Source organism: Rhinopithecus bieti, unplaced genomic scaffold (genome assembly GCF_001698545.2).
Source record: "Rhinopithecus bieti isolate Rb0 unplaced genomic scaffold, ASM169854v2 scaffold_79532, whole genome shotgun sequence".
NCBI lineage: Eukaryota > Metazoa > Chordata > Mammalia > Primates > Cercopithecidae > Rhinopithecus > Rhinopithecus bieti.
Genome location: NW_016830370.1, coordinates 805,525 through 818,260, shown reverse-complemented (window position 1 = coordinate 818,260; position 12,736 = coordinate 805,525). Strand labels below are relative to the sequence as shown.

At 57.2% G+C, this 12,736-nt stretch overlaps 2 protein-coding genes and 1 long non-coding RNA gene across 3 annotated transcripts in view; 1 reads left to right on the top strand and 2 right to left on the bottom strand.

Annotated features, from left to right (window-relative positions):
- PDE6B (phosphodiesterase 6B) overlaps positions 1 to 9,316 on the top strand; it is a 74,850-nt gene extending 65,534 nt beyond the window's left edge. Inside the window, exons 14-23 of the mRNA XM_017865442.1 lie at positions 1,476 to 1,583; positions 1,847 to 1,956; positions 2,446 to 2,533; positions 3,116 to 3,216; positions 3,458 to 3,565; positions 4,309 to 4,372; positions 4,699 to 4,773; positions 5,971 to 6,054; positions 7,263 to 7,416; positions 8,475 to 9,316. Of these exons, the coding sequence (XP_017720931.1) occupies positions 1,476 to 1,583; positions 1,847 to 1,956; positions 2,446 to 2,533; positions 3,116 to 3,216; positions 3,458 to 3,565; positions 4,309 to 4,372; positions 4,699 to 4,773; positions 5,971 to 6,054; positions 7,263 to 7,416; positions 8,475 to 8,536 (954 nt within the window). The 3' untranslated portion in view covers positions 8,537 to 9,316. The remainder of the gene's footprint in view (positions 1 to 1,475; positions 1,584 to 1,846; positions 1,957 to 2,445; positions 2,534 to 3,115; positions 3,217 to 3,457; positions 3,566 to 4,308; positions 4,373 to 4,698; positions 4,774 to 5,970; positions 6,055 to 7,262; positions 7,417 to 8,474) is intronic.
- On the bottom strand, positions 561 to 1,955 carry LOC108524388 (uncharacterized). The gene is made up of 2 exons (XR_001884036.1): positions 1,877 to 1,955; positions 561 to 1,591 (listed from the first exon to the last, which is right to left on the bottom strand). It is a non-coding gene; the product is annotated as an uncharacterized LOC108524388 (long non-coding RNA).
- Positions 9,317 to 10,860: 1,544 nt separating the features above from the next.
- ATP5ME (ATP synthase membrane subunit e) overlaps positions 10,861 to 12,736 on the bottom strand; it is a 2,341-nt gene continuing 465 nt past the window's right edge. The window contains exons 2-4 of the mRNA XM_017865441.1: positions 12,560 to 12,614; positions 11,949 to 12,047; positions 10,861 to 10,950 (exon numbers count right to left, since the gene is read on the bottom strand). Of these exons, the coding sequence (XP_017720930.1) occupies positions 10,925 to 10,950; positions 11,949 to 12,047; positions 12,560 to 12,614 (180 nt within the window). The 3' untranslated portion in view covers positions 10,861 to 10,924. The remainder of the gene's footprint in view (positions 10,951 to 11,948; positions 12,048 to 12,559; positions 12,615 to 12,736) is intronic.

Below are 12,736 nucleotides of genomic sequence, written 5' to 3'. Positions count from 1 at the left end.
TGGGGATGTGGGCAGGGCCTCATGTTCCCCAGAAGGTGAGGGAGATGGGATTGGGGGTTCCAGATCCCACAGGAAGTTTAGAGGGCAGACATGTTCATCACAGAACAGGTAAAATGCATACAGGAAGTAAGCATAAAACAAATAATTGGATGGCTGGATTGATGGGTGGCTGGGTAGGTGGAAAGCAGGAAGGAAGGAGGGAGGTCAGGAAGGAAGGAAGGAAGGAAGGAAGGAAGGAAGGAAGGAAGGCAGGCAAACAGGTAAGCAGAAAGAAACAAAGAATAAATGAATGGATGGGCAGGTGGGCCAGTGGCGGCTGGGTGGTCGGATAAATGGATGGATGGGCGGGTGGGCCAGTGGCGGTTGGGTGGTCGGATAAGTGGATGGATGGGTGGGAGGGCCAGTGGTAGTTGGATGGTTGGATAAGTGAATGGATGGATGGATGAATGGAGAAGTGTGTGGATGAGTGATAGATGAGTAGGTGGGTCAATTCATGAATTAATAGATGGGTCGATGAATGGGCGAATGGATGGGTGGACAGCAGATGGATGGTGAATGGGTAGATTTGAAGTTTTATTATTGGGAGTTCCAAGCAATTTGATCACTAGGCACATCATCTGGCAATAACAGGGGATTTGGTGTGGGGTGCTGAGGAAAGGGAGGCATCCCATCACCTAAACAGAGAGCACAAAGTGGCCCTCCAGGTTTGGCCACAGTGGCGCTCCTTGGAGACCCCATGGGAAGGACGGGATGGCTTTCCCAGCCCTCGTCCACAGCTCCGTGCCCTCCCTGGGTTCTCCTGCTCTGCCCTGCTTCCAACATTGCATCTCAGGGGGCTTCCCACAGCCTAAGGAAGAGAATCAATCCTCTTTTCTCATGCCCCTCTGAGAACAGGTGCAGCAGGCCGGCATTTTCAAAATAAATTTTACTAAATACTAAGGGAAAACACTCAAGAAAAGATGTATAGAAATATGTGCAGAATGAAAGCTATTTCCAAATAATTTTCTGACCCTAAAAATCACAATGGCTGCAGGAAGAGCTCCCAGTGACCAGCATTCTCTTGCCCTGCAGACATCGGCTCTCCCATCCCAGCCTGCAGCCCACACATTCTGCTCATTCAAATGTCCATGCCTAAAACTGACATCTTAAAATATGCTGTGTCCCCAGGGGTCCTCCTCCCAGCTTGAGGCCAGGCAGTTGGATGGAGGCTGGGCAGCCCCTGAAGGCTGGGGCTGTTCTCAGCTCCTGCCCTGCCTGGCTCCACCCCATAGGTGCCAATGTGGCAGCTTCCTACCCAGGAAGGCCAGCGGAGGCCAGGGGGAAATGCAGGGATGGGGAAGGTCGGGGAGTCCAGGAGACAGTGTGTGGGGATGACGGCACGCAGCAGAGCTTCCACCATGCAGACAACCACATGTACCACTCTGGTGGGACTTACACACTGGCCGCCGAGCCCTGTGTCCTCTCCGCTCCCCTAGGTCCTGGTGCGGTTTCTGTTCTCCATCAGCAAAGGCTACCGGAGAATCACCTACCACAACTGGCGTCATGGCTTCAACGTGGCCCAGACGATGTTCACGCTGCTCATGGTCCGTGGCTGCCAGAATGACCAGGGTTGTGCGGGCCCTCCTGGTACCAAGGGCAGCGCTCATGCACCCGGAGGGATGAGATGGGGGTCCTCCCAGGGCAGAGGGATGGAGGAGGGCAACGCCCTCTGACACCGCGCACCCCGCCTCCCAGTCCTGCAGTGGTTGGAGGGCACCCGGGCCGACTCCTCTGCCATCCCAGCCCCTCACCACTCCCCAACCTGCTGGAGCCAGGACCGGTGAGCAAGGCGGCCCTGTCTCTACAGACCGGCAAACTGAAGAGCTACTACACAGACCTGGAGGCCTTCGCCATGGTGACAGCTGGCCTGTGCCACGACATCGACCACCGTGGCACCAACAACCTGTACCAGATGAAGTAGGCACCGCAGGCGGGCGTGTGAACTAGCCCTACATCAACTCCACGCCCTTGGCATGAATCGGGCTCCGCATAGCAGACTATGTAGAAAGTGGAGTCCACCGCCGGGGCAGTGGTCCACACCCGTACTCCAGCACTGTGGGAGGCCAAGGCGAGCAGACTGCTTGAGCCCAGGAGTTCGAGACCAGCCTGGGCAACATGGCAAGATCTCTCCTCTACAAAACTTTTTAAAACATAGCTGTGTATGGTGGCGCACGCCTGTGGTCCCAGCTACTTAGGAGGCTGAGGTGGGAGGATCACTTAAGCCCAGGAGGTCAAGGCTGTGTTGAGCCATGACTGCACCACTGCACTCCAGCCTGGGTGACAGAGCCAGACCCTGTCTCAAAAAAAAGAAAAGAAAGAAAGTGGGGCTTATCTGGAGGGGCTGCAGAGCACAGGGTGGGCTGAGGGCAGGTGCCATGGGCCTCACCCCCACCGCCTGTGTAACAGGTCCCAGAACCCCTTGGCTAAACTACACGGCTCCTCGATTTTGGAGCGGCACCACCTGGAGTTCGGGAAGTTCCTGCTCTCCGAGGAGGTTGGTATCCTCATTTTCGGTGTCTGCTGTGGGAGCTGGGGATGCAGCGTCCGCAGGACCGCAGGGCCGTATCCTGCGGAGCAGGGTTCTGATGCGGAGGGTGAGCAGTGGGTGGGTGAGCACTGGGTGAGGGCGAAAGAGAAGGCCCAGGGCGGAGGCTGGGAGCTGGTGCATCGGAGGCTCTGGGAAGACGCTTGTGGGGCTCGATCCACATCTGGAAAGGACCCCTCGTGGGGTGGGGTGGAAGCCGAGGGGGAAGCGGCCTGGGACCCACCAGCGGGGGAATGAGGGGCAGCTGAGCTCTGAGTGGCCCCCGAGGACCTGGACCCTCAGCGGCCCCCTCCCTGCCCTCCCCGGTGGTGACCTCTGAGGCCATCTGCGTCCCAAGCTGACGACCCCGGGCGGGAGCCGCTGGCGGAGGATAGGGCACCCTGAGGAGGGCCCTGAGCAGCAGGCGGATTTAGGGGTCCCGCCCACCGAGGGCGTGAGGGGCACAGGCAGCTGGGGCGGAGGGGGCGGGGTCCCCGGGCACCCCGAGAGGTGACCGCAGGGCGCCTGACGCGCTGGGCACGACCTCCGCAGACCCTGAACATCTACCAGAACCTGAACCGGCGGCAGCACGAGCACGTGATCCACCTGATGGACATCGCCATCATCGCCACGGACCTGGCCCTGTACTTCAAGTGCGCGCCGTCCCGGGAGGGGCGCCTCGCGGGGCGGGCGGGAAGCCTGGGACCCCCAGCAGACACGGGGGCGCAGCGGCCGTTTAGCCCGGGGGACGCAGCCCCGGATTCTGTCCCTGCCCGCCGGCCCCGCACACCCCGATGGGGCCTCGCTCCGGCTCCGCTCCTCCCTGCAGACGGGCGCTTGGGGCGGGGTCTCCACACTTGCTCCCACCTGCACCTCCCTTGTTCCTGGGTTCAGGAAGAGAGCGATGTTTCAGAAGATCGTGGATGAGTCCAAGAACTACGAGGACAAGAAGAGCTGGGTGGAGTACCTGTCCCTGGAGACCACCCGGAAGGAGATCGTCATGTGAGCGCGCGCGGAGGGGGCACGAGGGCTGTCCTTCCCCCGCAGGGACCCGACGCACTTATCAGCTGGTTAACCCTGCAGCCCTCCCTAGACGCTCTGGAGCAGGAAGAGCCGGTCGCGGCAGCTCCTAGAGGCCTGTGAAACAAATGCACCGTCCTTATTTCCCCCCAACTCTCAGGGAGACGGTGCAGAGGTGGGGAGCATACAGGCACTGCCTTGGTCTGTAGCCCTTGGCAATAACTTACTTCATTTTGACTTTCCACTTTTTCCCCTGTAAAATGGTGATTCACAACCAGTGCCTCCCCAGCCTGGTCCCAGGGACCCAGTAAGAAAATGCATATAAACCAGGTCTGGTGCAGTGGCTCAGGCCTGTAATCCCAGTACTTTGGGAGGCCAAGGTGAGTAGATCACCTGAGGTCAGGAGTTCGAGACCAGCCTGGCCAACATGATGAAACTCCGTCTCTACTAAAAATATAAAAATTAGCCGGGCATGGAGGCGGGCGCCTGTAATCCCAGCTACTCGGGAGGCTGAGGCCCAAGAATTGGGAGGTGGAGGTTGCAGTGAGCTGAGATCGCGCCATTGCACTCCAGCCTACGTGACAGAGCAAGACTCCATCTCAAAAAAGAAAACACATATAGACCACCTGCCCTCAGCAGATGCCCATCAGCACTCATGCCCATCAGCACTCATGCCCATCAGCAGGCATGCCCATCAGCACTCATGCTGGCTTGTGTGTCTGTAGGGCCATGATGATGACAGCCTGCGATCTCTCTGCCATCACCAAGCCCTGGGAAGTCCAGAGCAAGGTTAGGACACAGAGCTCTCCAGACCCAGAGTCCGCACCTCTCAGCACAGGGGACTGCCGGCAGGAGAGGTGGAGGGCGGTGGGAACCTCGCAGACGAAAGACCATTGTTTGCAAGGAGCGCTGAGGGCTGCCTCCTCCTCCGCCTCTGGGCCAGGCCAGGGTGGCAAGGGTGGGGGTGCTGCAGTGTGCCCAACCAGAACCCTGTTTGGTGAGGACCCTGGGGGTCTGGGGAGGAGAAGACCGAGGCTCAGAGCCTCACGGGGCAGGCCCAGGCCCCTCCACATGGGCTCAGAGCTCCACAGACAGCTGCCTTCCTGTGCCTCCAGGTCGCACTCCTTGTGGCTGCAGAGTTCTGGGAGCAAGGTGACTTGGAAAGGACAGTCTTGGATCAGCAGCCCATTGTGAGTGCTGCTTCTGGAACCTTCCACTCCTGAAATGAGCATTAGAGACCCCTGTTGGTCCTCGGGAGCCTCAGGTCCTGGCTTGGGGTCAGGCAGGGGGTTCTGAGGGCTTCATCTCAGGTTGTGGGGTCACGTGACATGCGTATGGGTGGCTCGGATCTGGGTGCAGCTGTGCCCTGAGCGATGCTTACGCAGAGGTGACGTTGTTGGCACTGAAGGAACGAGGGCCACCGGCTCATCACCAAGAGCCTCTGGGTCCAGGCAGCTCTGCAGGTGAACCCCAGTGGGGCCTCGAGCCGTGTCCCAGGAAAGCCCTGGGGAGGGTACGGGGGCAGAGAACCCATGGGGAGTGTCCCTGCCCACGCCGTGGTATGATGGACAATGCCAAGGTCCTCAGGTTAGCAGCGGGGTCTGGATACCTGCTGGCAGCAGGAGAGGCGCCAGCAAATGGGAGAGGTAGGGTAGGCGCCAGGGAACAGGAGAGGCAGGGCTGCCCCAGCCCCACGTGGACCAGGTGGGAGCTGTGCTTTCTCACAAACCTGCTCCAGTGGGTGGTGACGGGCTGTCTGGAGCCTGCAGTGGAGAAGGCTTAGGCCAGATGCAGCCTCGGCAGGAATGGGGGCCTTGGTTGGTCAGCAAAGCCCCACAGGGGAAGGACAGGCAGCAGGTTCATCCCCTGGACCCGGCCTCTAGAGTCCTGTGTGGTTCACCCTCCATGGGGAGGCTGTGAGGGGACTGACAGATAGCCCAGGGCACTCGGGGTCTGACACTAGAAACAGCTCCAGAGCACATCTGTCTGCCCCAGGCGAGTGCATGGCAAGGTCCTGGTCAGCCAAGTATCTGGGCAGTGCAGCTTGTCCGGGCTCGGCACTGTGTACAGCGCCATCCCCCTCCCTGCCTCTCCCCAGCTGCAAGAAGGGTCCCCAGAGCCAAGAGGGAGCGGCCCTCAGGGGACCATGGGCTGGAGCCAGCAGCAGCTGTGGGAAGGAGCTGCCCACAGTTCCTAGGAGCTGTGAAGCAGCTGGCCAAGGGGGAGGGTGTCAGCTTCCCCTCCCGAGAGCCAGTTTCTGTCAGGCAGGCTCCTTCCCAGGCTGTGTCTCCATGAGCACATCTGTGTCGCAGGGTCAGGGGGCTGGGCGGGGTCTGAGGAGCTGCCTCCTCGGTCACTGTTCTCTGGCCCTCTGCTCCTCCCACCAGCCTATGATGGACCGGAACAAGGCGGCCGAGCTCCCCAAGCTCCAAGTGGGCTTCATCGACTTCGTGTGCACATTCGTGTACAAGGTTCGTGGTTCACAGGTGTTCCGAGCTGACGGGGGCAGTGTGGCTGGGAGCAGGCAAGGGGCCGTGGGCTGGAGTCGTGGGGACTCACACAGGGGCCCAGCGGGCGTCCTCACTGGAGCAGGGATGCCGGTGCCGGCTTCATGCCACTCTCGAGGAGGAACATCAGTGTCCGTACCCCGACAGGTGCCCCCGCCCATCCTCACCCTGCTGCGCCCCTGGAAGCTCTGAGCCCTTTCCCAGCCCAGAATGTCCTCCGATGGCCTCCAGGCCCACCCCAGAAGTCCCTCCTCAGTGGCCCCCGCCGCAGCCAGCACACTGTGTTTTGGGGGCCCTGGCTGCAGCCCTGTGGGTTCATTCGTTCCATGTCTGTGAACCCTCGAGGCGAGGCTGGGTTGGCCTGTCTGCTGGTGTGCCTGCCCGCAGTGGCGTTTGGAAAAGCAGGAGGAGCCCCATCCCTGCCAATCTGCCATAGTCCAGTGCCAGCTGAGTCTCCAAAGATGCAAGGCGGGTAGTGAGGGGGAGACAGGCTGGGGCAGGGGTCTGACCGTGGGGACCCTGTGTGATGCCCACAAGAGCCACCTGCCTCCGGCCGCTCTCCCTGGTGATGGAATCCACGCCCCAAGGAGGATGCCATGGGTTCCACATGAAGTTGTCCTGAAGTGGGACGTGCCCACTCCCTGCCCCGGGTCATCAGTGCTAGGGAGAAGGTGGGACAAGGGAGGATATTTGGGCCTGAAGTGGCCACAGGTCACGACCCCACTGCAGGTGCCCCCCACTGCCTTCCCCACCCCGCCACACTCCATGTGTGATGTGCGCGAGTGCACACGTGTGGTGTGTTGCATGATGTATGCCGTGTGGGGGGGGAGGGACGGGAGAAGGCACTGCAGGGCCTGCTGTCCACCTGCGCCCACCACTCCTGCCCGGCACCCTGCCCCCACCCTCTGAGCTGTTCTGCTTATTCTTGGGTTCCTCTCCCTGCAACACTGCATCTTAAGCATTCACACCCTAAAGCTCCCGGCTTTAGTGTCACCAACACAAGTCCCGAGGTTTCTCCCTTGATAGGGCTCTGCTGGGAAGGTGCCCCCTCCGTGGCGCTCCCTCCTCCTGCCAGGCAGTTCCCCTACGAGGGGGAGCAGCTGGGGAAGGGCTATCTTACTTTCGGAGAGCAGGAAGGACAGGACTCGTGGTGACTTCTCGACCCCCCTCAGGAGTTCTCCCGTTTCCACGAAGAGATCCTGCCCATGTTTGACCGACTGCAGAACAACAGGAAGGAGTGGAAGGCACTGGCTGATGAGTACGAGGCCAAAATGAAGGCTCTGGAGGAGGAGAAGAAGGAGGAGGAGAGGGTGGCGCTCAAGAAAGGTCTGGCTCTGTGTGGCCTGCAGGGCAGGGACTCGGTGACTCTCCCAAAACGAAGTGAAAAGACAGGGCGCAGAGCAGAGTTAAAATGGAGAAAAGCAGAGCCACTTTCAAGCAGCCCCGAGGTGGACAGGGCCATGGTGCAGGGAGCGGGGCCACGGCGGGCGAGAGCAGCAGCTGACTCCATCTCGGTAGCAAACCCGAACTGAAAAGTTTCCTGTTCCTAGCTGATGAACCCCATTTTTCACTAAAGAAGTAACCACATGTTACGTTCTTTATAAAAGACTTATAACAAGTTGTAACAAGTCAGCACACCCCCAAGTTCAAATCCCAAAGGCATCGTGGTCTTGCCGTTTGCCCGCAATTGGCTACCTTAGCTCTGAGGTTTGGCATGCTATTCCCACTACCCCATGCTGCTCCCACTATCCCGTGCTGCTCCCACTATCCCGTGCTATTTCCGCTACCCCATGCTAGTCCCACTATTCCATGCTGCCCCCACTACCCAGCTACCCCATGCTGTTGCCACTACCCCATGCTACTCCCACTACCCCATGCTATTCCCCTACCCCATGCTATTCCCCATCTCATGCTATTATTCCCACTACCCCATGCTATTCCCCATCTCATGCTATTCCCACTACCCCATGCTATTCCCACTATGCCACGCTATTTATTCCCACTGCCCCATGCCATTCCCCTACCCCATGCTATTCCCACTATCCCATGCTATTCCCCTATCTCATGCTATTTCACTACCCCACACTATTCCCATTATCCCATGCTATTCCCCTACCCCATGCTATTCCTGCTATCCCATACTACATAAACAAGGAGACTTCAGGGCTGTGGAAGGCCACGATGAGCATAATCAGGGCACAGTGTCAACAGGGGCTAAAGCACTAAGAAAGGCTCAGCCTGGCTAATCAGCTTGGACTGGTCACAGGCCCAGGCACTGTCCTTCCTCCCGCAGGGGTTGGTAGAGGTCACACCAGGCAGGAGGGAATGAACAGGGCTGGTGTGCACAGGTGGTCCCACTCACCATCTTCCGTCTTCCCTTGCAGTAGGCACAGAAATTTGCAATGGCGGCCCAGCACCCAAGTCTTCAACCTGCTGTATCCTGTGAGCACCAGGCCGGTGGGGACCCAATGGCTCCCTCAGTCTTCACCCACTAGGATGTGGGTTCTGCCTGTGGCCATTTGCTACCAGAGGTTAGGTAGTCTAAGAAAATGACTGAAGATCATTTTGAATATTTTAATTTTTTTTTTTTTTTTGAGATGGAGTCTTGCTTTGTCACCCAGGCTGGAGTGCCATGGCACAATCTCAGCTCACTGCAACCTCCACCTCCCAGGTTCAAGCGATTCTCGTGCCTCAGCCTCCCGAGTAGCTGGGACTACAGGCGCCCACCACCACACGTGGCTAATTTTTGTATTTTCAGTACAGACGGGGTTTCCCCGTATTGGGCAGGCTGGTCTCAAACTCCTGACCTCAGATGATCACCCCACCTCAGCTTCCTGAAGTGCTGGGATTACAGGCATGAGCCACCACACGTGTTTTTATAAACTGAAGCCAACTGTGAATAAATTGTAGCTTACATTACTCATAGTTTTTGGATAGTTACCACTGGGAGGTCTTTGAAAAGGGTCCATCCATGAACTCTGAAATCACCGAGAACATTTGCAGCCACACATGTACATATGTGTATACAGGTAGACAGATGCACACAGGCCGTTTCTCATCTGGTTTAGAAAAACACACATGCTCAGAAATTCAGAATAAAATAAATGGAAAACAACTTGCCCATTATTTGTGGTAAAATGATAGCAGAAGCCACACTATATTTGACCCATCAGAAAAATTCTGCCAGAAAGGTCAAGGCCACAGGTAGAGCAGCCATCCAACTTCAGTGGTCTGAGCAGAAATGATCTGTAATGAACACCACGCAGTGGCTCTGATGGCTCCAGACAGCACCAGGAGGGGCGGGCGGGGCTGGATGCCAATGCCTGTGCACCCCCATGACTAAATATTGGTGAGCCTGGAGTAAAGGACAGAGGCAAAGAAACAGACTTCCCAGTTGAAATGGGAATTATGTTAAATTCAGGATGTTCAACTCATGATGGGAGCTCCAAAGCATTTGCTCCCGACACCAATTGACACTTAACTAGATGGGGTCATTGGGGTGGGCGTGGGAGAGCAGCAGACATGCCCAGCACAGCCAGAGGCCTGCAGGAAGGGGGTGCTGGGTTTTTTGTTCTGAGACAGTCTCACTCTGTCACCCAGGCTGGAGTGTAGCGGCATGATCTTGGCTCAATGCAACCTCCACCTTCTGGGTTCAAGCAATTCTCCTGCCTCAGCCTCCTAAGTAGCTGGGATTACAGGCACCCATCACCACAACCAGCTAATTTTTGTATTTTTAGTAAAGACAGGGTTTCGCCATGTTGGCCAGACTGGTCTTGAACTCCTGACCTCAAGTGAGCCGCCCACCTCAGCCTCCCAAAGTGCTGGGATTACAGGCGTGAACCACCACGCCCAGCCTTCATTTTCATCTCACTGGTCAGAGACCCCTGGTATCCAGAGCCTGGGACTGGGATGAGGGGCTCCTAAGAGGTTCTGAAGGACCCTGCAAGCAGCCCCTCTGGACGCCAGGACAGGATGTGAAAGCATCTTGCTCACTCAAACCTCACCTTAACCAAATGTCCTGAAAAGCTTGTAGGCTGCTTCTCCCTTTGGCCTCACATTTGCAAATGAACTCATTTTACAAACTGGGGCTCCAAGCCTAGATTTGTTCAAGGCATGTAACTGGGAAGTAGCAACTTCAGTCTATCCATTGCAAACCACCAGGCCAAGGGTTAGAGCTGTTGGCAAGCTCACAGCCAGGAGGGGCGAGAAGCCCAGGAAGGCTGCAGGGGAGGGAAGTCGCTCAGGCACCACAGGACCACCTCCCTGCACAGCTCAAACAGCACTCAGGCTCTGTCCTCATGAGGTCACATCATTTTAGTCCCAAGTCTGACCTGGACACCTCCTGGGATCAAAGGGAGGATTTGTGAAGTGGCAGGTGGGGGTGAGGAGTTATCGTGGAGGACCCAGCTTCCTCCAAGCTGTAAGGGCGGCAGCCAGTGCCCACCTCTCCCCATCCAGGGGTCTGGGCTGCTGACAGCAGCAGCCTAGAACTCAGAATCAAGACAATCCCAGTACTCATGAGGCCTCCAGCTGACTGACCATTACAGATACCCTTTGGGGCACCCACCTGGATGCCCTAGACAGAACAGGTCGCGCGTGTCTGTCCTTCCTGCTGTGTTTATATGATGCATTCTGGGTCTGTGAAGGGTCATGTGGATTAATACTTTTGAAACCCCCTCCCTGTCTTCCACCTCATGTGAACTGGGAGATGGACAGAACTTCAACCTAGGAGTTTGACAACCAGTGACAGCAAATGAGAAGGAGCCAGAGTATTACACAGCACAGGAGGCTTTATTCATCCACTGCTGCTCCAGAGAGAGGGTCACAGGGTCACTCACTTTAATATGCTGTCATCTTGGGCTAGAAGGTTAGAAGAAAAGCACATGTTACTACACTCAGGCAACCTAAAAAGACCACGTCAGCTTCCCAGTTGTTTTTGTTTTTTTGTTTTGAGATGGAGTCTCCCTCTGTCACCCAGGCTGAAGTGCAATGGTGTAATCTCAGCTCACTGCAACCTCTGCATCCCAGGTTAAAGCGATTCTCCCGCCTCAGCCTCCTGAGTAGCTGGAATTACATGTACCTGCCATCATACCTGGCTAATTTTTTTTTTTAGACAAAGAGTTTCGCTTTGCTGCCCAGGCTGGAGTGCAGTGGTGTGATCTCAGCTCACTGCAACCTCCGCCTCCCGGGTTCAAGCACCACCTCCCAGGTTCAAGCAATTCTCGTGCCTCAGCTGAGTAGCTGGGATTACAGGTGCCTGCCACTATGCCCGGCTGATTTTTTGTATTTTAGTAGAAACGGGGTTTTACCATGTTGGTCAGGCTGGTCTTGAACTCCTGACCTTAGGTGATCCGCCCGCCTTGGCCTCCCAAAGTGCTGGGATTACAGGCATGAGCCACCATGCCTGGCCAGCTTCCCTGTTTTATTTTATTTTATTTTATTTATTTATTTTTTTTGAGACGGAGTCTCGCTCTGTGGTCCAGGCTGGAGTGCAGTGGTGTGATCTCAGTTCACTACAAGCTCCGCCTCCCGGGTTTACGCCATTCTCCTGCCTCAGCCTCCGGAGTAGCTGGGACTACAGGCGCCCGCCACCTCGCCCGGCTAGTTTTTTGTATTTTTTTAGTAGAGACAGGGTTTCACCGTGTTAGCCAGGATGGCCTCGATCTCCTGACCTTGTGATCCGCCTGTCTCGGCCTCCCAAAGTGCTGGGATTACAGGCTTGAGCCACCGCGCCCGGCCGCTTCCCTGTTTTTAAACAATCCACATCTACTTAGCTCTGCTTAAATGTCCTCCTCCATCTTCCTTATCCCTGCACAAACCTGGGAGGGACAATCTATAAGAGCCAGTGTCACACGTACCTTCTGCCAATTCTCTGGCAATCCGTTTCAGTTCATCCTGCCTCTTCTTCTCCTCTGCTTCTATCCTCCTCTCCTCTTCTGCCCGAGGTTTTAGGTAACCTGTTTGGGGGAATGCAGGGGAATAAACTTCACTGGAAATGCTGCATAAAAGGAACTGAGTCCACAGGTCAAGGTATCTTCAGCGACGCTGTGAACCAGGAGCACCTGCTGTCCCCTCTCTTTATGTCAATGAGAGTCAACGTCTGACCTTCACCCTAAAGAGTCCAATCCAGAGGCTACAGGGTCCCTGCTGCCCACCCCCTCATGCACTGGCTCACTCGTCCTCTGTGAACAGTGACTGCCTCCCGTCAGACCTTAGCACTCCAACACCCACTGAGCACCCGTTTTCAACAAGCAGCAGCCGTTTTCGAGTCCCCCGCCCGAGCCTCAGAAGCTTGAGCTTTGGGTGAGCTGTTTCCACTCTAGGGGTCACGCTCGGTGGAGGCCACGGTCCTGCAGCCTCGCATGCGTCCCAGCCCCGCTTCCAGGGCTGGAGTTCACCAAATGGCACAGGAAGAGCTCCACAGGAAAGCCGAGCAGATCCCGCCCCGGCCCCGCCCGCAGTCACTCACTGTAGCGCGTGGCTCCGTAGGCCACACCGAGGAACAGGGCGGAGTAGCGGCCGAGCTGCGAGAGAGGTTGATCAGAGGCGGCGGGAAACCAGACTCGCGGGATGGGGGTCGTGGGAGGAGAGGGGGTAGTGGGGTCGCCGGGCAGAGGTCGCAGGAGGGGTGGGGTCGGGTCGCCGG